At 35.3% G+C, this 21,745-nt stretch overlaps 1 protein-coding gene across 4 annotated transcripts in view; it reads right to left on the bottom strand.

Annotated features, from left to right (window-relative positions):
* The window catches only part of DIAPH3 (diaphanous related formin 3), a 475,240-nt gene that overhangs the window by 149,785 nt on the left and 303,710 nt on the right, over positions 1-21,745 (bottom strand). For all 4 annotated transcript variants that reach the window (XR_015725940.1, XM_087865106.1, XM_087865107.1 and 1 more), the window contains one exon: positions 8,285-8,420. Coding sequence is in view for 3 of the 4 variants with exons in the window: in XM_087865106.1 (XP_087721232.1) it covers positions 8,285-8,420 (136 nt within the window). In the remaining variant the exon portion in view is untranslated. The remainder of the gene's footprint in view (positions 1-8,284; positions 8,421-21,745) is intronic.

The following is a 21,745-nucleotide window of genomic DNA, read 5'->3' as shown; positions in this document are numbered from 1 at the left end:
TGTGATTGTAGCCTATGTTGTCAAAGTTATAATGTCCTCCATATGGTACTAAGATTAAAATAAGATTGGTAGGATTTCTGCCCTCAAATACGAACAGGGTGAATTTGTGCTTGGTAATAGAAAAGTCGTAAGTTAAGTGATAGTCATAAAGAGTTTGGTAAAATTCTTAGAAGTAACCCATGTGACACCATGAAGATTGAAATTATTTTGCCCCCCAAAAAGTTTATGATAATTGGCATTTAATCTTGCATTACAAAACAAATTTAAACAACAACAACAAAAAACTGGAGTCATTTTCTACTCAGCCTATAGCTAATGTTACAGAATACTCAGAAGGGCAATGACCCTTTTCAAAATGGTTCTTGAATACTGGATGAACAGTAAGCCAATCAGTATGAAGATGTACCATAAAGATGTTTAACGACAAGTGACAGAACTCAAGAAAGTTACAAAAAAAAAAAAATCTCAGTTTCAAGATAATGTTGTGCTAGAGAAGTCGAGAGCCTCCTCTCCTTACTTTTCTTTTCAGAGACTTTTGTAAAGAGACAGAGGATGCTGTGTGGGCCTTGCCCAGCCGCACAGAGAAGATGTGTCTTAGTGCGCATAGAGGCAGGACTCGGAATGAGTTTTCCCAATTGAAACTGTGCTATTCCAGTGAAAGACATTCCTGCACACAAATGAAAACCTGTGTAACTACCAACAACACTCTCGGAAAAATTTCCCACTGGACACTCCTTGATACTATTCATAGAATATCAGTCTCCTAACACCATCAGAAAATGAATTATTAAATGGCAGAGCTGGTGGCGGGGGTGAGGGTGCCTAAGGGCATTTGTTCTCAAATAAAGCACACCAAGGTATTAGTGCCCCTTCCACAAACTACTATCCTACAAAATTTCCTGGTTCTTTCACTGCGAACTTGGGTCAAGTAATGAAAATACTACAGACGTTTCCACTCCCTTCACAACTATTGAGCTCTGGCTACTCAGTTGGGCCGCGAACTATTCAGACCATTGCAAAACCCTTTTCTAGAGGGGAAGAGTGGTGCTGATGGTATCCTCAGGGTTCCGGGCATTGGGATAAACTAATGCTTGAACAATCGGAAGAAGGAACGTGGAATCTGAACCAGAGTAGAAAAGCCTTCCTAATTTGACAATCCTCCTCAAACTTCCCAACACAAAGGAAGAGGGTATCTATACTTTAAAACCATTGACTATGATACCAAAGACAGAGCTGTCCCTCTCACCCAACGTTTCCAGGGAAGATAATTCTCAACCTCCGTACATAGGTATAAAGTCTAGTGCTAGTTATTAATTACTAAAATTCATTTTGGTCCCTTTTTTCTGCACTATGGTTAGGTCATCAATGGTAACGGCATAACAGCACAGTAGTTTAAATATACGTCCTCTGGTCAGAAAACCTGGCTTCAGTGCTTGCTCAGTCTGTGACCCTGTACAAAGACATTAAGCAACTCTGATAAAAATAGTTCCATAAATTTTCTGTAAGCATTACACGCAATAATGGACACATATAGAACCTGGCATATAATACGTGATCAATAAATGGTGGCAAAAGTGGGTGTTGCTATTATTACTGTCCCATAAAAGATGAGGGTGAGAAAAGAGAAATATATCAAAGCCAGGGCAATCTTATTTGTTCTATTCTTCTAAAATAGAGAAATGATTAAAACCATTGGCCTATTTCTATCCATCAATTTCCAAAAATGCTAGAAAGCTGAAAGCACCACTGAACAAAACTAGAATATACACCATTATGGAAAATAATCTAAGTTTTATGATATCTGCAGAGGACAGGGTAATTGTCAAAGCCTTTATGAAAGCAAGTACACACATTAATTGCCTATCTGTTGAGATTGGCAGAGACATTCCTAAGTAGTATTTATGTAATATGCATTTCCTCTAAAATGGAGGCCTAATTGCTTATTCTAAATTGCAGAATGGAAAACAAAGGAGCCGTTTTGGCCATGTGGGTAAACAACAGATTTCTAAAAGCTAATTATCTCTTTATTTAATAGACTGAAGTTGTACCAAATGAGACATTTAAGCCTAATAAATAATAAACAAATTGTAACCTAAAGACTGAAATATAGGAGCTGCTCATATAGTTTTTATTGCTCCATTAAATAAGCTCTTATTTACTTCCCCCACAAAACATAATTATACAACACTGGGTCCATTTCAAGGCCATTCTGATGTGCTATTTAAAAATTATGTGAATCAACTTACATACTCAGGAAGTCTTAAAGCGTAATATCTGAATTCTATTATCAAATGCCCTATTCGTTTCCATGATTAAGAAACAGAAAGGCAGTCTCGAAAAACTTGCACATAATCACATAAAATTGCTATTACTATTTGTCTTACTAGAAATGATTACACATAAGGAGAGCTGTGCGCTTCAAACAAATAAATACTAGTGTCTATACTTACTAGTTTCTTACATCAGATGTTTAATACTTTGGATAGCTTCTCAATTAAAATAACTCAAATGTAAATACCAACCTCAGAAAATGTATTCAAAATTCACATACCGATTAAAAAAAGACATCACGAAAATGTAGTTAATTTCTTTGCTCGTTTAATGTAATAACAAATCATTCAACAGAAATAACCAAAACTGTATGTGTGACTATTTAAGAGACCTCCAGGCTCCTCATTTTTAAGAGAAAACAAAAATGAGAAAAATGACCTCTTAAAGCTATAATATGACAATACGAGATTCTGTGCTTTCTTAGTTTTGTTGCACAAGAGGATTTTCAATGCTTCGTTTTTCCTCTTAGGGAAATTTAGCCCCCTATTCTATTTTTATTTTTATTTTCATTCTATTAGCAAAAATCACATCCTGAATGATAGTGATAATAAATAGTAGACTTGAAAATCGTTACCTGCTCTTTCGCCAAGGGCAGGTAATGATTTATGGTGGATAAGAAAGAGCAGGGATTTAATTTACTCTGCTACCTCAGGTGGTGATAAAAGAATTTGTACATCTGTAAAAAAACATAGCTCTTATTTGCATGTTGAAAATGCTAAAGTCATGAAAATATATAGAAGGAAGCTCCCTGTGGGTTTATGTGAGCATTTTTTTCTCTCTCTCTCTCATTCAGGGCTGCGTGCCCTACATACGAAAATAAGAACAAAAGTTCCTGGTCTAGAGAGGTGACAAAGCGCTAACGTAAACTCAACAGTTCACCCTTCTACATTTTTTTTTTAAGATTAGGAAAGCCAGGCTGACAACTTCCACAAAGACTGAAGCCGTACTACGCTCTGTACTAAAATAGAACACTCACAAGGAAAAATAATACAGAGTTCTACTCACAATATTTAAAAAATAAACTCTATTAGCATTTATAGTATAGGATATGAACATGAACCTGGTTATTTCTCCTATCCATTTCTAAGGAGTTTTAGAACCAATATTTTAAATTAGTACATTCCATATACATTAGTATTCTTAGTTCTCTAAGACCAAATTTGTCTCAGCCACCCACCATGTCAGCATCCTTATCTTGTTGCGCTGCCTTTGTTTTAGCTCAGATAACTGTTTATAATCTGAAATTATCTTTTACATGTGGTTGTCTGGTTGACTAGTTAGAATTACAAACTTCATTCCATCGGGGACTTTATCCTTATTTATCAGTGTAATCCCAGCATGTAAATACAAAAACTATTTCTATTAAATAAAACAAGAGTGACCTATTAGATTTCTTTTACATACTAATGAAGAGAAAAACCATAGCACTTATATTTTTCAGTGATACAACGTTTCAGTTAAAGACAGAATTTGTCAAGTACAGGAAATGCATAGAATCCAGTGTATCTGTTAAGTGTCAAAAACTGATATTTTGCATAAGATTATTTTCAGTAATTGTTAGACAACCTACTTTATTGACTTCTACTTCATAAAGCCTCCAAATGTTACGAAAATCATGATTTGACAAAAAAGCATATTCTACATCTAATATTGAAAGGAAAAGGTGATTGCATATGTGTACTATTTTTAGATGTAAAAAAGTTATCAACAAATAATATATTTGATACACAAATGACTAACTTGGCTATAGCAGCTCTAGTAAGAGATTGACTACTTTGCTCTTCTGTATTAGCAACCTTCTTAGGTTTAAAGGCAAACTAAAGACCATTTGGAATAACCATCAACTATTTAGGGTTTTAGAAGAGGTGTTTCACTTTGGTGAGGATACTATATATTTAGGTGCTCTGAAATTTGGGATATATCCCTAGATTCTTTAAAACCCCATAGGCTACAGGAAAAATAGAAACTCAAAGTTGATTTCCAAAATTTTCAAATGTTTTCCAAAGTAGCTTTCTACATGATAGCTCTTTCCTATTAAATGACTTTCTGATTAAATCTATTAAAATATTCATACATAATATAGAGTATCTAAAGATATATTGTCTTAAAGTATTTATTTAGTATCATCTATATAAATTAATGTTACCCTGATTATCCTTTGAAGAACACTCTCCTGGGAAATGTCAAAATGTCTGGCACATAAGGACCTTAGCATATTAAGGTTTTGGGGGGAACTTTTATCAAGTGAGAACCCTACACTTATTTGAGACCCAGAGCATGTTTGGGAAGATACAGTATGAAGTTTTATAAGGTAATTCAACAGGTCAAATAAGATAAGTTCTATGATTCACAAAAGATGCAAGAGAAACCTTTATTTAAAAAAATTCATATCTACTTTAACAATTAAGAATAGAAAAGTACAGTCCTCTTGGGAATGCAAACTGCTGTACTTCTGTAGAAAACAGGATGGAGGTTCCTCAAAAAGTTAAAAATAGAACTACCCTATGATCTGATCCAGTAATCGCACTACTGGGTAATTATCCAAAAACTACAAAAAACACTAATTCAAAAGGATACATACGCACCTATGTTTACTGCAGCACATTTACAATAGCCAAACTATGGAAGTGGCTCAAGGGTCCATCAATAGATGAGTGGAAAAAGAAGAGGTGATATAGATAGATAGAGAGGTGATATATATACACACACACACACACACACAATGGAATATTAGGCATAAAATCTTGCCATACGCAATGACGTGGATGGAGCTATAGAGTGTAACGCTAAGCAAAATTAGTCAGGGAAAGGCAAATATATGATTTCACTAATATGTGGAATATAAGAAACAACAACAACAACAGAATGAGCAAAGAGAGAGAGAGAGAGCTAGAGGGCGAGGCAAACCAAGGAACAGACTCTTAACTATAGAGAACAAATTGATGGTTACCAGAGGGGAGGTGGGTGGGGGTGAAATAGGTGATGGGGATTAAGGAGGGCACTTGTCATGGTGAGCACTGGGTGTTGTATGGAAGTGCTGAATCACTATATTGTACACCTGAAACTAATATTACACTGTATGTTAACGATACTGGAAGAAAAAGAACATTCTCAATATAAAATTACCCACGTGAAACCAATATAAACCAATTATTAACCATAACTGATAGGTAAGTATTAGAACAGTTTTAGTAAATTTCAGAAATACACCCTACTATATGAATAAGAATTACAATTAAGTGGAGAATAGTTTTATGAATAACTAAAGCTAGAAAAAGATTGAAATGGATATAAAATTGCTGTAAAGATGACTTTCTAAATTAAAGATGAGAAAAATCACAAAAGCAAAAATTATAAAACATTTTTATATATCAAGATATAAAAATAGATAGCCAAGGTGAGAAAACATATTTAAAAGGTAAATATTGATGCTCAATGAGTTAACATGTATAAAAATCAATAAGGAAAAGACTAAGACAATTCACAAAGAAGGAAATACAAATGGACTAATAAATACTTGAAAAAAATGTCCAACTTCATTAGTACTCAAAGAAAGGCAAATTAAGACAAAAAAGAACTTTCTACTTTATTAACAAAAATCTTTAAAAATGAGAATATCCAAACAAAGCATGTTCATAAACTAATACTAAAAGTTGGTGAAATTAGAACAATATTTTTGGAAATCAATTTGGCAATATGCATCAAAAAGTCTTAAAACTATCCTTTTCTAGTCCATATCCTGATAACAAATATTCGTCAACTATTTATGCATGAATGTATCACATTGAAAAGATGGAAATAACTATTGTTCTATGACCTCATTATGACTAGTGCAAATTAAATTAGATATATCCAGTGAATGCAATGATACAGATATTGCAATTTGCAAATTAAGAATCACAAGAATAACAAGAAACATTCAGAAAGTTTAGCGAGATACTGAACAGCACATTCACTACCGTCATAAGGCTATTATTAAAAAGTAGAAAATTTTCAAAGTGAAAGATGTGCCAAAATAGTAAAAGAGATCTTTTTGGATAGGAGGATTATGGGTAATGTTTTTTTTTTTTTTTAAGATTTTATTTATTTATTTGACATAGAGAGACGGCCAATGAGAGAGGGAACACAAGCAGGGGGAGTGGGAGAGGAAGAAGCAGGCTCCCAGCGGAGGAGCCTGATGTGGGGCTCAATCCCAGAACGCTGGGATCACGCCCTGAGCCGAAGGCAGACGCTTAAGGACTGCGCCGCCCAGGCGCCCCTGAGTAATGGTCTTTTGATCAACTACTTTTTAGGTGTTTTCTGTAACACAAACGTATTACTTTTAAATTGCAAAAATAAAATGAACTTAGTTATTCCTAAAAATAAAATGCCTTCAGGAAAAAGGAAAATTTAAATGAAAACATTATTGAGATTACCCTGGATCTAACATTTTGTTAAAATTTTTGTTCCCTATCAGGTTTTAAATTCCAGGTTGACAGAACAGAACTGCTGAGAGGCTCTCTATGACAGACCAGGGGGTCTGGGCAAAAACTACAAACAAAACAGCCCATATGCTTGCTATCAATAACTCACACAGAAGACACTTTGGCCAATACTAAATGAACTAATGTTCAAATACAAGAATGTTGGTAAATTAAGCAGCAATTACTTTCAAATGATTTCCAGAAACATTAAAATCAATGTTAAACCTTTCTGATCTCCATTTTAGTTAACACTTTTAAGATATTTTTGAGAACACTTCCTGAATTTCAAGTGTACTCTTCTAACAAGAAACTGTCCTTAGATGATTATTTTTTTCTCCTGGAAGAAACGTGTGATACATTAAGGTACTCAGTTTGCTTTATTAAAGATAAAATATGTCTGTAAAAGTGAAAGTAAGAAAGGCAAAGAAGGCATCTCTGTCTACCCTGGGGAAACTTTAGGTGAATTTGCAGCCCTAAGTTGTAAACTATGGTAATTTAGCAGTGAAGTTGATGGATTTTAATTAAAGCCTTCTGCAATCCTTAGTGACTTAGAGGTGGAAGAGCCAGAATTTTGAGGGGAGTGAAATGTAACTATGATTTACTTAATCCCTTTGCTTCTAAGTTAGTGGTATCTTTTAGCTTTGAAATATATACCTATACATTTCTGTAAAACTGTAATTTTTCTTTTTCTTTTAAATTTTTTTCTAAGAGCTTTTTATTAAAGAAAATTTCAAAATATATAGAAGTAGAAAAAATGGTATAGTGAACACACCCTTCCCTCCAAGCACCCATCACCCAAGTTTAGCAATTATTATTTACAGCCAATCTTGTTTCATCAACACACCCCCCTATTTCCCTGGTCATGCTAGACTATTTTGATTGAAGTCCCAGACATATTTTTGTCTGTAAAATTTCAGGGTAAGTCTCTAAAAGATATTTTATAATATATTCACGACAACATTGTCATGTCTACCGGGGAAAAAAAAGCATTCAAATTTTTCAGACTGCCTTTGTTGACACTCATTTGGGTTAGAATATACGTAAGTTCCATTTACTGCAATTGGTTGATAAGTCTCTTAAGACTCTTTTAATCTACATGTTTCCCCTCCATCACTTTTTCCCTCCCTTAGAATATTTTGTTGAAAAAAACAAATTACTTGTCCAGTAGAATTTCCCAGTTTTCTATAGTTGTTAATTTATTGATAGACATAAACTATTACAGATTGGTTATTGAAGTAGCAGTCAAAATAGTGCAAATATACTGGGACTACAAGGATAGACCCAGGGGACCGGTATCACATACAACCAATGACCAGTTAGAATAAAAGCACTACTTATTAGTAAACTAAAGGGTGAGAGCCTTAAAAAAAAAAAAAAAAAAAAAAAGTGCTCTACAGTTTAACTATACAAATAGGTGATCGTATCTTTTTTCACAGAAGTTCATTAAACTGCTAACAACCAGTACAAATAGCAAATCTGACAGTACTCACCAGTCTTCATTTCTAATAAGCGCTTTTTCTTTTGTTGGCGTTCAAGTCTTTCTTTCTCTGCCAATTCTTTGGCTATTTGGGCACGTTTTTCCCTTTCCTCTGCTTCTCTTTTTTTGATGTTCTCCTTTCTTGCTTGCTGTTACAAACAAATTTTGGAAAACAATCAATTTTAACCATAGCAATTCCACAAAAATTAATCTGTAAAACTGTGATTAAATATCTTTTAGATAATGGCTACTTCTAATATTAGTAACACAGTCTTTTAAAAGATTAGCACAGGAACCCTTGTTAAATATGGATCTATAAATACAACTTATGTTTGAAGCACCTGCATCTTAGTGGAATCAACTAAGGGAGACAGAAACTAAAAATAAAAAAGCATTTAATTTACAAATCAAACTGTTTCCCTATATGTATTTCCAAAAGAGGGTCTAGCAAATGTATTAGAGCCTTCCATACATCCTCTGCTAGGTAAACTACTGAGTGCCAGAAAAGTAGTCGAAGAAATGATAGAAAAGAGCTGAAATTTTGCAATGACTGTTTCATATTACAGTCCATCATTTAACAATTTCTCTCACATGAAGACAAGTGTCATAGGGTGACTAGAAGAATATTCAGCATTTCAAAGCTAGACTTCTGACTTCTCTTCAAAACCTACAGGGTCCCAAATAGATAGCTGATTTAATTCCTTATTTTCTAAGTTTTGTACAAATCAAGAAATACCTCTCACATGGCATTAGTGTGAATAGGTAAACAAGGATTTCTCTATGTGCCAACAAACAGCATAGCACATAGTACAATCTCCTATTGTGATTCTCAGTACCAAGGGATGCAAACAGACTATTGAATTGTTTGTTTATCACTAATAGCATTAAATAGAAAAGTGCATAACTAAACTTTAACAAGTAGGTGGCTTAGGTTATTTTGGGGGGAAACTATCATTTCTCTACTGCCATAGTCTTGTTTTTGTTAACCCTAGAGAGAGTGCATGGTCTTCATTAGGAATCAAATAGCAAAATCTAATATTATTCACAAAATGATGAAAAGTACATGGGGAAAAAAGGAGGAACAAAAAAGCCTAGAGTAGAGGCCATATTAATTCATCCACCCATCCCTTCATGCAAGAAATACTGAGACACCGACTAGTAAGTGGTATTATGCTAATACCAATTGACATATGTATGTCTGTGTGTATAGGAATTACATATGCATAGATGTAACCATAGTTCTAAAACAAGTTTATATTCCGTGTGATAGGGTCAGCCAGGGGTCAAAGACAGACAATAAATAAAATGAGTTTGATAAATATCGTACCATGAAAAAAACAAGTGATGTGACAGAATGGCGAGTTACTTTATATTGGAGGCGGTCAGATAAGGTCTCACTCACTGATTGGTTCACACTGAATCTGCAATGTCAAACAGCTAACTAGGGATAATCTGGGGAAAGAACAAATGCAAAGGCTGTTGGTGGGTTTGAGAGAGAGAGAGAGGCCAGGGTGATGGTAGAAGAGGAGGTCAGGAGATGCACTGAAGACTGATCACTTAGGGTCTTCTAGCCAAGATAAAGAGGTGGGATTTTCTTTCAAGGGAACTGGAAAACCACTGGAGATTTCCCAGCAAGAGAGTGGAAGACCAAGCACTCTAAGGTACAAGTGCTAATCAAGTCCCTTCATTCCAAACGATCTTTTCAAAGATATTTTTATTATGAACAGTTTTGGAAGATAGAGGTAGGGTCTCCCTCTTAAGTAAATGGATTTGTTCACCGACCAGTATGTAAACTGGGGCAAAGGTCGGGCAGTAATGCTCTTAATACTCTTAAAAAGATTGGGTTCCCTAGGTTCACAATTTCAGTCCAGTAATACAAACCACTGTGCATGTAGCTATTAAATCTGGCCTTCTTCACATCGCCCTGTGGGAATGTAGACTCAGGAATCTACACGACTGTTGACTCTGGCTAGTGCTATTGCTGTAATAAATTCTTTGACTCCACAGTCTTGTGTCTTCTGCCAACATCCACGAAACAATAGCAGGCTAACAAGCTAAATTCTCCTACTCCTCACAGTTCATGACATAGATTAACACTCTTACTGCTAAGCTACGCAATGCCAGCTACAGCAATAGGTGCTTTCCTATGCAATCCCTCCAATCTTCAAAATGGATTCTGCATTCTCCATTTGGCACAGTATGGTTCAATAGTTTGCTCATTGTAACAAATACAGAAAGAGGCAGAGGCAGGACGGGAAGGCTGCCTGTGGTTATGTTCTTTCCGGCATGCTGCTTCAGACTTACGGGAGCGTATATTAAGCACCAACTCTAAGACAATGGCTGCTATAAAAATCAACATAAGAAAGGTAGCAAAAGGCAGCACAATAGTCGAAAACAAGTGTGGTTTCAAAGACAAGCACGCACACGCACATGGGGTACCCATGTGTGCATAGGTAAGGGAGACGGGGAAGACTGGATTGTGGTAGAGAAAGATGGGCACCTATTCAGAAATCAAAACTATATTTCTTGCTTGAGGGAAATGAGTAAGAGGAACCTACAATAAATAAAAATATATATATATAAGGTAGCTTATTTATGAAACTTATTAAAGTACAGAATTTTCTGATGTAAATTTTCTACCTTAATGACTGGATGCATTTCAATGAGAACATTTAATAGACAACCTATTACCAGACATAACTGCCACACCCTTTTAGTATTCCATTGGGCAATAAAAAGTCAAAATTACTTCCTAGGACCTATAAAAATAATGTTTACATTTTAGGAATAAGGTCTGAAGTAGTTCTTAAAGCTATTTTGTTTTATGGAAAATGCACTATTGATTTTCATTTAAAAGCCAATCTCATTTAAAACATATCTTATTCTGACATAACTACCAGAAGAATTTTAGCTGGAAAAACATCAACAGACAGCATAGAAATAGGTATTTAGTCTGAAACTAATATCCCAGTTCAAACAGTAATTGTGAATTTTCTTTTATTCTAAATGTTGAGAAGCAAAAATAGCCGAAAACAGAAAAGATGAACAGTTAGAGAACCACATTATTCTAGATACAATTGCCTCTTAGTTACTTCAATTCTAAATTCAACGCTAGAAAGAAAAGTCAAAGATGAACTGTACATAAAGATAGGTATAAGACATTGATTTTTTAATCCTCTTATTTTAATTTTTTATTTTTAGTATAGTTCACACAAACTGTTACATTAGTTTCAGGTGTACAACTCAGCAATTTGAGAAGTTTATATACATTATGCTATGTTTACCTTATTCTTGACCTGGTTTTCTACTTAGTCAATTGGCAAATAAATTGCACTGCCACCAACTACTTACAGCTATGCAATGCCAAGAAAATTTCTCTGGGTGCTTGCTGCAGAATGTTCCCGAGATAGCCTGGCACATGCTCCTGTCTGAAAGATCTGTGGGCAATGACCACAGATGGTTTTAAAACTTCAGTCACATTTTGACTGTTCGTTTTGAAGTCATAATCAATAATTTACCTGAGCTCCTAAGGCTCACATGCATTTTATGGTAACAGCAGACTCTAAAATAGCTCTATAAAAATACATAGGTATGCTGATAAATAAGTGTACACACAAATATAGATACGTCAAGTATTTGCACATTCGTGTGTATTCTGAATGAAAACGAGCTCACAATTATTTCCCACTTATAATTTGTTTTCTGCATAATATGAGAACTTTGCCACGAGTTTAAATATATATTATAGCATCATACATTTTGTCCCAAAGCCAGTGAATTTCAATAAGCACATGCACGTGTGTGTGCGTGTGCACGCGTGTGTGGAATTTAGAAGAGTCTGGCATAATGTAATCTTCCATAAATTGTGGCTATTCTCCAAAGAGTATCTTTCAGTTTTCTAAAAAAATTTCATTTTTATTATTAACTTCTGTGACTTGCTTTTTCCACTCAACATTATATTTCTAAGACTCATTCACATTTTTATGTATAAATAGCACCTCATTTTCACTGCTTATAATACTAAGTCATTTTATTATTTACTCACCTATCTGGGATTTGAACTGCATTGGATTTTTGGCTATGATGAACAATGCAGATACCAACATTTTTGCACATGTCTCCCTGTACCTATGTGTAAGAGTTTTTGAATGGTAGATCCCATTAGTTGGTTCTTAAATCTGTTTAGAAATTGTTGACAGTTTCTTTAAGTGAAAGAGAACAGAACATTTTAGAATGTAACACAAGCAGTAAGGATAAGCATTCTTTGTTGATACTTTTGTTTTTGTTCTAAGAAGTGCTGGGTCCCCTTGTAAAATATTATCTGACCGTGTGGGTTATGACCAAAATAGTTTGAAAGCCACTGCTCTCTTGGGTAGGAGTGGAGTTGGGTGATGAATAAAAGGAGAGGTTCCTCTTCAATCTTACTAGATGGTGTCAAATTTTTTCCTAAGTGGTTGTGCCTAAAGATACAGCTTCCATCAGTGCATTATCACAGCCTACATCCTAACCAAATTGTTATCATCAGTGTTCTATTTGGCAAGCTTATAATGGTATCACGTGGTGCTTTTAACTTGTATTTCTATGGTTACTAATTAGTTCAAGTTGCTTCGCACATGTTTATAAAACATTGTATTTCCTACTCTGTGTAATGCCCAATGTATCTTTTGCCCACTTTTCCATTAGGTTATCATTCTCCTAATTTGCAGTTCTTTAAATATTCTGGATAGTAATCTTTTGTCAGTTTATTTTATAAATAGATTTTGGATTTTAACTGTCATACTTCGTTTACTTACGTAGTCTCTCAATAAACAGAAGCTCTTAAATGTAGTCAAAAATATCTTTTCTCTTACTGCTAGCACCTTTTATAACTTAAGAAATCCTTCCCTACTTCAAAGACAAAGAGATTCTTCTACACATTCTTCTTAAAGTTTTAATGATGCTATTCACATTTTACCTAGAATACCTACTTTATCTAGAATCAAAGTTTTTGACTGGTGCAAGGTGGGGATATTTACTTTTTTCTATAAAAGAAGAGTTGAACCATAACTTTTGACAACTAACCCACCCTTTGCCTACTGATTGGCAAAGCCATCTCTTCTGGGTTTGAAGCGGCTATATATGTTGTTGTTGGGGGCTGTTTCAGTCCATCTGGTCCAATATATCCCTGTTTGCATCAGTAACACTCTGTCCTAAGTATTATAGCTCATGCCTGATTTTTCTTCTTTAGAATTGTCTTCACTCTTTTTTTTTTTTTTTTAAGATTTTATTTATTTATTTGACAGAGAGACAGCCAGCGAGAGAGGGAACACAAGCAGGGGGAGTGGGAGAGGAAGAAGCAGGCTCCCAGCGGAGAAGCCTGATGTGGGGCTCGATCCCATAACGCCAGGATCACGCCGAAGGCAGACGGTTAATGACTGAGCCACCCAGGAAGAGGAAGAAGCAGGCTCCAAGTGGATTTACTTCACAATTACTGTCTAGGAGTTAAGCTATGTACCTCCTTTTCTAGGAAACAAGTTAGACATGGTTTTATTGTATACTATCTTTATATTTAGTTTCTTAGTAGGTATGCCTTCTTGTCTCTCAATTCTTTCTTTCTGAAGAAAAAAAAATGTTGCTTCTTTAAATACATCCTTTAGAGTAGGGGTCAGCAAACTACTTTCATTCATGGCTTGGCCGGCAGTTTTTATAAACAGCTATATTGGACACAGCCACACCACTTCATTTACATACCACCTATGACTGCTTTTACATGGCAACTGCAGAGCTGAGTAGTTGTTAACATCTGGTTTGCAAGTACTTACTATCTGGCCCATTAGACTGTTAGCCAATCCCTGCTTTGGGAGATCCTTTAAAGAGAGATGTTCATGAAAAACAACCCTTTGCCCTTGAAGATTTCCCCAACTTTCTCACAAGACAGCCATGTTTTAAAATAATTTGTTGTACTGTGGTGGGATTGATCTTTGAGTCTTTATTATATTGTGATAAAATTCTCACAAGTAGGTTCTTATAGAAGGCTGACCAACACATAGCTCTTCATTTCTTAAATACTTTTGTATAATGTGGCAATTCTTATACACTATATATATTTCTGGGTAACTTATGCATGTGTGTTTTAGGACCCAAAGGTGAACAATTTACACACACACACACACAAACACACACACACACGCCATATAAGGTCCTGGGTAGTCACTCAAATAAGTTTTTTGACTGGACAATCAAGAATATCATCAAAAAGACAGTAAGTATGACATTTAACTACTTTCAGAAATAATTTTTAAAAATCTGTTCATTATTGCTTCTTAGAAAGGCAGTAACATGGTTAGGAGGAGGAAATCTAAAGTCTTGTGTCTTAGTTTCCTCTTTAGTAAAATGGGCAAAATAACACCTACTTTATGGAGATATTGTAAGAATTAAGTGCCTGGCACACAGTAAAACTTATATAAATGCAGCAGTTATTAATAATACTAGTAATATTACTAATTTATATTATTTCCATTACTATATCATTAGTGAAATGCCCCACATAATTATTTATCCAGCAACAATTCAAGCAAGAGCCACTCTCTAGCTTGCATCCATTAGACATACTTCAATCAAGCATACGGGGGAGTGTCAATTTTCATAGTCCCTATGAGAATACAAATGTTTTCCATTCAGAGATGTTGGGATATGACCGTACACTGACTTGATATGAGATTTCTCCAAAGCATACATCTAATACAGCTGGATTACTTTGTGGGGAAGGTACAGAGGTGAATTAAATATGGATATTCTTGATCTCAAGTGTAGCTATTTACCACTAACAATTTATATATTTATATTTTCTTATATAGATACATTTTTTAATACTTCTAAATCTAATATACTTTGAGATTTTATTCTGAAGAGTTTACTTTTCTAAACTATTTCCTCCCAAAGTATTGCTTGCTTTTGAAATTAGACATACTTGATAAATTAACTTAAGAATTTGTCCAATGACACAATTCAGATTTTTTCCCTCAAAAGCAAAATTTAAAAAATCAATGTGCATATTGCCTCCTTCCAAAAAAGCTTAACAGTCTATATTCCAAATATACCTTCTCTTGTCAAATATATTAGTCTTATTTTATAAGAGAAAAACTGTAATATGAAAATGAGATTATAAAACACAAGCGGAGGGGCGCCTGAGTGGCTCAGTCATTGAGCGTCTGCCTTCGGCTCAGGGCGTGATCCCGGCGTTCTGGGATCGAGCCCCGCATTGGGCTCCTCTGCTGGGAGCCTGCTTCTTCCTCTCCCACTCCCCCTGCTTGTGGTCCCTCTCTCGCTGGCTGTCTCTCTGTCAAATAAATAAATGAAATCTTTAAAAAAAAATAAAAATAAAACACAAGTGGATTTCCACAGACCCTGACTTTTGGATCATACCTCATCTCTGTTTCTAACTCTTGGCCCATTTAAATAATTTGTCTACCCAACTCAACATTTCCAACATATGATAATATTGTATATATTTTTGTAACTTTGAAAACTACTGGAGAGCTTCTTATATGAAAAAACGTTTGAAAAGTTTATAAACGTATTCTTGTTCAGAGTTATAGTTCTTTCAACATTAATGAATATTTAAACTATGCAAATCAGGGATCTCTTCAGTTTTCACTAAACTCAAAAATTTTTTCCTTTTGCTTAAGTATTTAATTTTTATCTCGGATCCCTAAAGTAAGATTAGACAAACTGAATTTAAATCTGCATGCTTTCCAGAGGGATGGATATCAGGTACTATGAAAACACAGGCTAATTTTCTCAGAGTAAACAACCATGCAAGAGTCCAACACATTCCCATTAAATGCTTTTTTAGCAATTTACTTAATTTTGAGAAGACTCAACGTCCAAATATACTAAATGACTGCTTTCTAGAAATTCCTGATGACTACATTTTCAGGAAGAAATGGAAAATATTTTAACTAAGAAAATCTTAAATATGTATTCCTATACATATTCCTATACTGGAACATGAAAGAATAATTTTTCTTGTAATGAATACCAGTCACAAAAGTGTTTAAGAATGTAAAACATATGTGACCTATTTGTCCATTTTCCATTAAGATTTTCTTTTGTAACTAAATACAAAATTTCCCCCACATGCAAAAAATAAACAATGGAATATAACTACCTTGTGGAAAATGAGTTATTCTTAAAAATCCCTATTTGCAACAGTTATAAGTAGATGATTTAGAGAGGAATCTAGCATGACAGTAAAAATTAAATTAATTTCTCTGGTATTACCAAATTCAATGAAGAAATGCTACCAATGAGAAGAGGAGAGCATGATATACTATATACTGGCACAAACAACTCATCATCTTAACATTCAATATAAGGTGGTATTAGTTGAACTTTTCGTGACCATGAGACTCATGAAAATGGGAAACTATCCTTTGAGAATATCCCTCCCAAGAATGTGCAGGCGCTGATGATTAAACTATTTCAGCTTCAAGTTGCTTTTTTGGTGAAATTAGTCTCAGATGAAACAGCGAATTACCTATAAGCCTTTCAGGGACTTAACATTATTGAGCCTATAGAAATACACAATGAGTTTGCTGGCAATTCTCTCACACATTTTGCAAAATTCTCAAATAAATGAGATGATAGTTCAACCTATTCTACAACTTCTGTAACAGAAAAAGTATGAAATACTCTCAGTTATGGTTTCCCAAAGACAACCTGATTTTCTATTAAGTGTGTTTTCTTCCTTCGTGCTCTGAAGTGATATAGTAGTATAAAAATACTCTCTTTATCCTGCAGTTGTGAGGCTTAAAGGCACAGCTAGGCACAAGACGGTAGTCATGAAGTGTAGTGCTTAACAGTAGGCTTGATGTGATAGTGTAGTTTTGTCTGTTTTTGAGCTACTGCTAACCACCTCTTCAAGGAAAACATCCAACTAAAGGCCTACGATCTTCCATGTAAACCTGGTAACGTTTAAAATATAACATTAAAAGTAGCTTCAAGTCAACAGTGCGTGCACTCTGTCTCGTTTAGAATGTAGAGGACCAGTATATATGATGTACAAAGAGCAAGCCATTTTATTCATTTTTGTTTGTGGTCTCTTAGTTTAATGTTGCCTTTTCAATTACATGGGTTAATATACTTATTATTATGTATTAGTTTATTTCTTTTCTTTCCATTGTCTATCAACAGTTGACCTTATCATTTTATTAGAATAATTCAGTCTTTACCTCTTGCTAATATTATTTCAGTGAACAAACAAAATATTTTTAAAAAGGGAAATACAAATTGCCAGTCATTTAATCATATAGAACCCGCCGTCAGGTGCACTTGTAACCCCAATGAGTAAGGCATAGTGAGAACAAATCCTATCAGTAAAGAGAAAATTTAAGTCAATTAGTCTAGCTGTGTTTTTACTGTGAAGAGCCTAAAAAATAAAGATTAGAAAAACCTACCAGAATTGCTTTCAAAGTTGCAAACCCAAAATATTCAGCACCTGGAATAGCTCTAATTCCTTAAATACTCAATACTAAAGGATAATAAAACCTCCTATAGTTAAAATATTTGTTTTATTCTAGGTTTGGAGCTTTACACCTCCCAGTAGGATCTCAGAATAGCAGTCCTGTCACTAAAGACATTTTTTAAGCTGTAAACTCACCAAAAAGATATTTCCTACAATAATTACACAAGTGGGCTCAACATCCAACCACGGGACTTTTACATGATCTTCATTGCTCTGATAACATCATGAATCAATCTACAAGATTTAGGGAGCACACAGGAAAAGCTTGTGCTTCAGCACTCCTGTTGGTCAGCTAGTTAGTCCATACAATGGTCCTCAGAAACAACATTTAAAGTTGACAAGCATCAAATTTGTGTAATTTAAATAATCAGTTTTGTTCTGGTTGTCCTCTTTATCAAGAAAATTTCATACTAAAAATATCCCCTCATTGGATGACTTCATTTTTGTTTGGCAAATCACTACTTTAGTCTCAGTATTCAGAAGACTAAATTGTATTTGATCAACCCATGCGGCAAGATTAAATGAGTTACAACTGATTTTATATTTGTTCGCTACACAGTGTATTTCAATTGTATGAACCAAAAATTAACTTAAAGTCTTCAAGTAGCATGAATGATGGCTCTTTACCTGGATGAAACAGAACCTCAACAAAATTGTAGAAATAATCTAAACACGGAGCTATTGATGAAAAATAGCTATTTAGTTCAAAGTATCTATGCGGAAGCATAAAATAAAAAAGGGACACAATACTTAAAATATTGATCCTATTATAATGACATGGCAGAGGAGAAAATTATTTCTATTCTTTGTAGATAGCTAACTTGTTTTGAGGGTGTATGTACATTATGTCATTTGATCTTCAATATGGAACATCCCTAAGGAGCACATGGTGTTATTAACAGAAAACAGGCTCAGTAAGGTTAAGCAACTTGCCCATGGTGCTAACACCCTGGAAGCTCTGGCGCCAGAGCCCACACTCTCAGCCACTGCCATCTTCCCCAAAATTAGACAGATGGCAAAATACCACTCTTAAAAACAAGCAGCAAGGGTGAGGCTTACCGTAGGCCAAGTTCATAAATCACTTAAGATTTGAAGAAACGAGAATAAATTCTTCCTCTGTGATTTTCATTACACAATTCAGATGGAAGGTATGTATGCGGGGAAGGAAGTTTAGGCAGGAACTGATTGGACTTTAGGGACAAGAAAAACTGCAAAGTTCGGCACATACACTCAAACCCAGAGCCTGAAAAAGAAAGAAAAAACCTAACAGAGGCTACCACCCCTTTTATGTTTGTAATAGTATTCCCTTTTAAGGCAGGGATTGCTTTTCTCGCCCTCAAAATCCTAACCTAAAAGTGGGATGCCCAGATACGCAGGGTCTGAGAAATGAAAAAAAAGGATGTCCAGTGATCTTTTTCAGCACTTTACAATCTCTACAGAAAATGTTCATGTGCTCAGAAAAAGAGCTACCCAAACCAAAAAAGTCTGACTTAAGTGTAATCATACCAATTCTGTATGGGAATATATGACGTTAACTGAGAGGGTCATCATAGTGGTTACATATGTCTAATTAAAACAGAAAATTGACAGAAAGAGATCCCTAAATAAGAGAAGACAGTGGTGGCTGTCAGAGGGGAGGGGGCTGGGAGGACAGGAAAAATGGGTGAAGGGGAGCAGGAGATACCAGTCTTCCAGTTATGGAATGAGCGAGTCACGGGGATGAAAGATACAGCATCGGGAATATAGTCAATGACGTTGTCATTGTCATGGCAGATGGTAGCTACACTTGTGGTGAGCATAGCATAATGTATAGAGGCGCTGAATCACTATGTTGTATGCCTGAAACTAATGTAATACTGTGTATCAATTATAATTCAAATACACAAAAAAATGACATATTCTTAATAAGCATAATTTGGTAGGAAAATTGTTTTCAAACATGTTATCTATAAGGGAACAAATAACAAAGGAGAGCCAAGAGGGGAAACATTCAGAAGTATTTCTCTAAGATGAGACTGTTAAGCAAAATAAACAAGGTGTCAGATGAAATTTGCTTAAGGAGTTAAGAGTGTTGTTGCACTGTGCTAATAATTCTCGTAAAAGAAAGAATAGCAAAAGAACTTTCAATGATGAAAAAGGAAAGTATCACCAAGATAAGAAATGAAAATGTTAGGGAGACCACATATTTCAGGCATGAGTAAAGGCACTTTGAGCAAAATTCTCTAATATAAGTATGAGTGGAAAGTGGGGCCAGGACAAACAATATGCTTCAAGGCCACAGGGCCCAACGAGACATGTGAAAATTAAGTTTAAACTCGAAGGACCAACATGAACATGCTACAGCTGTTAGGTAGAATAAGGTGGGGGTGGAGGGTCCTAGTAAAAGCCAACAAGAATTCCATAATGGGCTCAATTCATCCTGTAGAAGCACTGACCTCTGTGAGTAATGGGGTGCATTGGTAATTGCCCCTAACAATGTGTCTAAAACCAGTCACAAGTGGAAAACAATGATTACTGTTCTACGACACTACATAACTGAAGGCACGGACTTCACTTGTAAAGCCTGATGCCTGGGAGGACACAGATCTACTCAGCCTACCATGTGGGGTCAAGTGTTCCTACCTGGTATCTCCAATTTGAACTCTATGCTCCCCATGAGTCCTACAGGAAAGAAAGATCTATTACAGAAAGGTGCTGACTCTCTACCCCTCACCTTAACTCTCACCCCAGCCTTGGGGTACATTAATAGTCCTCTCATTTTAAAAGAGAATATTTTATGTTTTGAAATAGAACCAGACCAGCAAACATCCTTCTACCATGAACCCATCAATGTAGACAGAAAGTTATTCTATCAAGGAGTGAGGAAATTAAGTCTTGTGCTGATTCTCTCTAGTAAGTTACCAAAAATGCCCTTAAAAATCATATTTGAACAATTCTTCCAAACTCTCTGAGCAACAGTCTACTTGGAAATATTTTCAAAAGTACAGGCTTTGTAGTCAGGCAGGCTATCATTCAAATCCTACCCCTACCAATTCTGAAGCCTTCTGCAAAGGCACTGAGATTCTCTACCCCCCAGTTACCACACGGGTGACATTCTACAAAATTGGATAACACACGTAAAGCATTCAGCATGGAGTTGAGCAAGAAGCAGGCACTCGATTAGTGGCAGTTGTTTTTGGATTTGTCCCGTTGAAGATGGTAATAAAAATAAAGCTATATAAAAGATGACAATGGAAACTTACTCCCTATTTCTTGGAAACTGATCAGTTCTAAATAGAAACACCATCTACCTAGAGTAGATTGTTAAAACAACAATAAATTAATTGCCGGTTGAGAATCTCCAACTAGAAAAGAGGTGAGGTAAGCTGCTGTCACAATGAGCAGGTGCTCCTCAGAGGAAGCTACGTGATCGTGGAACTTTTCACCCTTGGTCTACATGGCTTGAGGCAGCAGTCTAGAACAGATGTTCCTTCTTTAGCTATTGTGTAGGGGCTCTCAGAAAGGAAAGGAAAAATAAATAAATGAATGAATGAACGAACCTGAACAGCTATATTGACACAAAGTAGTTAAGAAATCTTAGTGACACTGGTAAGAGATTACACGAGTTGGTAAAAGGTACAGTAAAAGGCTTTAAATAAAAATGAGCCAGGCTTTAATTGCTTATGAGTAAGTTCTGGGGCAATTCTAAAATATAAATATTTTTGGATAAATTACTCACAAACCAAATCACTATTAAAAGTGGCCACATTTTTTATTTTGGGGAGGTATTGAGTTTCAGATTAGTCCTCTTAGTCATTTAAATGTGATTTCCATGTTTAACAGGAATTAATAGAGTTCAGCCATATAAGGCAGAGACTGGTGCAAGACTTCCGGTGTTAGCCCCTCAGCTCCATCAATTGCTGGCAAGTCACAATCTCTCCAAGCCTCAGTATTCTAGGACACCTGGCACTTGGCTAGCACTATATATAT

The sequence above is a fragment of the Ursus americanus genome, chromosome 10, assembly GCF_024610735.1.
Source record: "Ursus americanus isolate L20-20 chromosome 10, mUrsAme1.1.p, whole genome shotgun sequence".
In the NCBI taxonomy this organism is placed as follows: Eukaryota; Metazoa; Chordata; class Mammalia; order Carnivora; family Ursidae; genus Ursus; species Ursus americanus.
The sequence above is the reverse complement of the archived record's forward strand: the minus strand, read 5'-3'. Positions and strand labels throughout refer to the sequence as shown.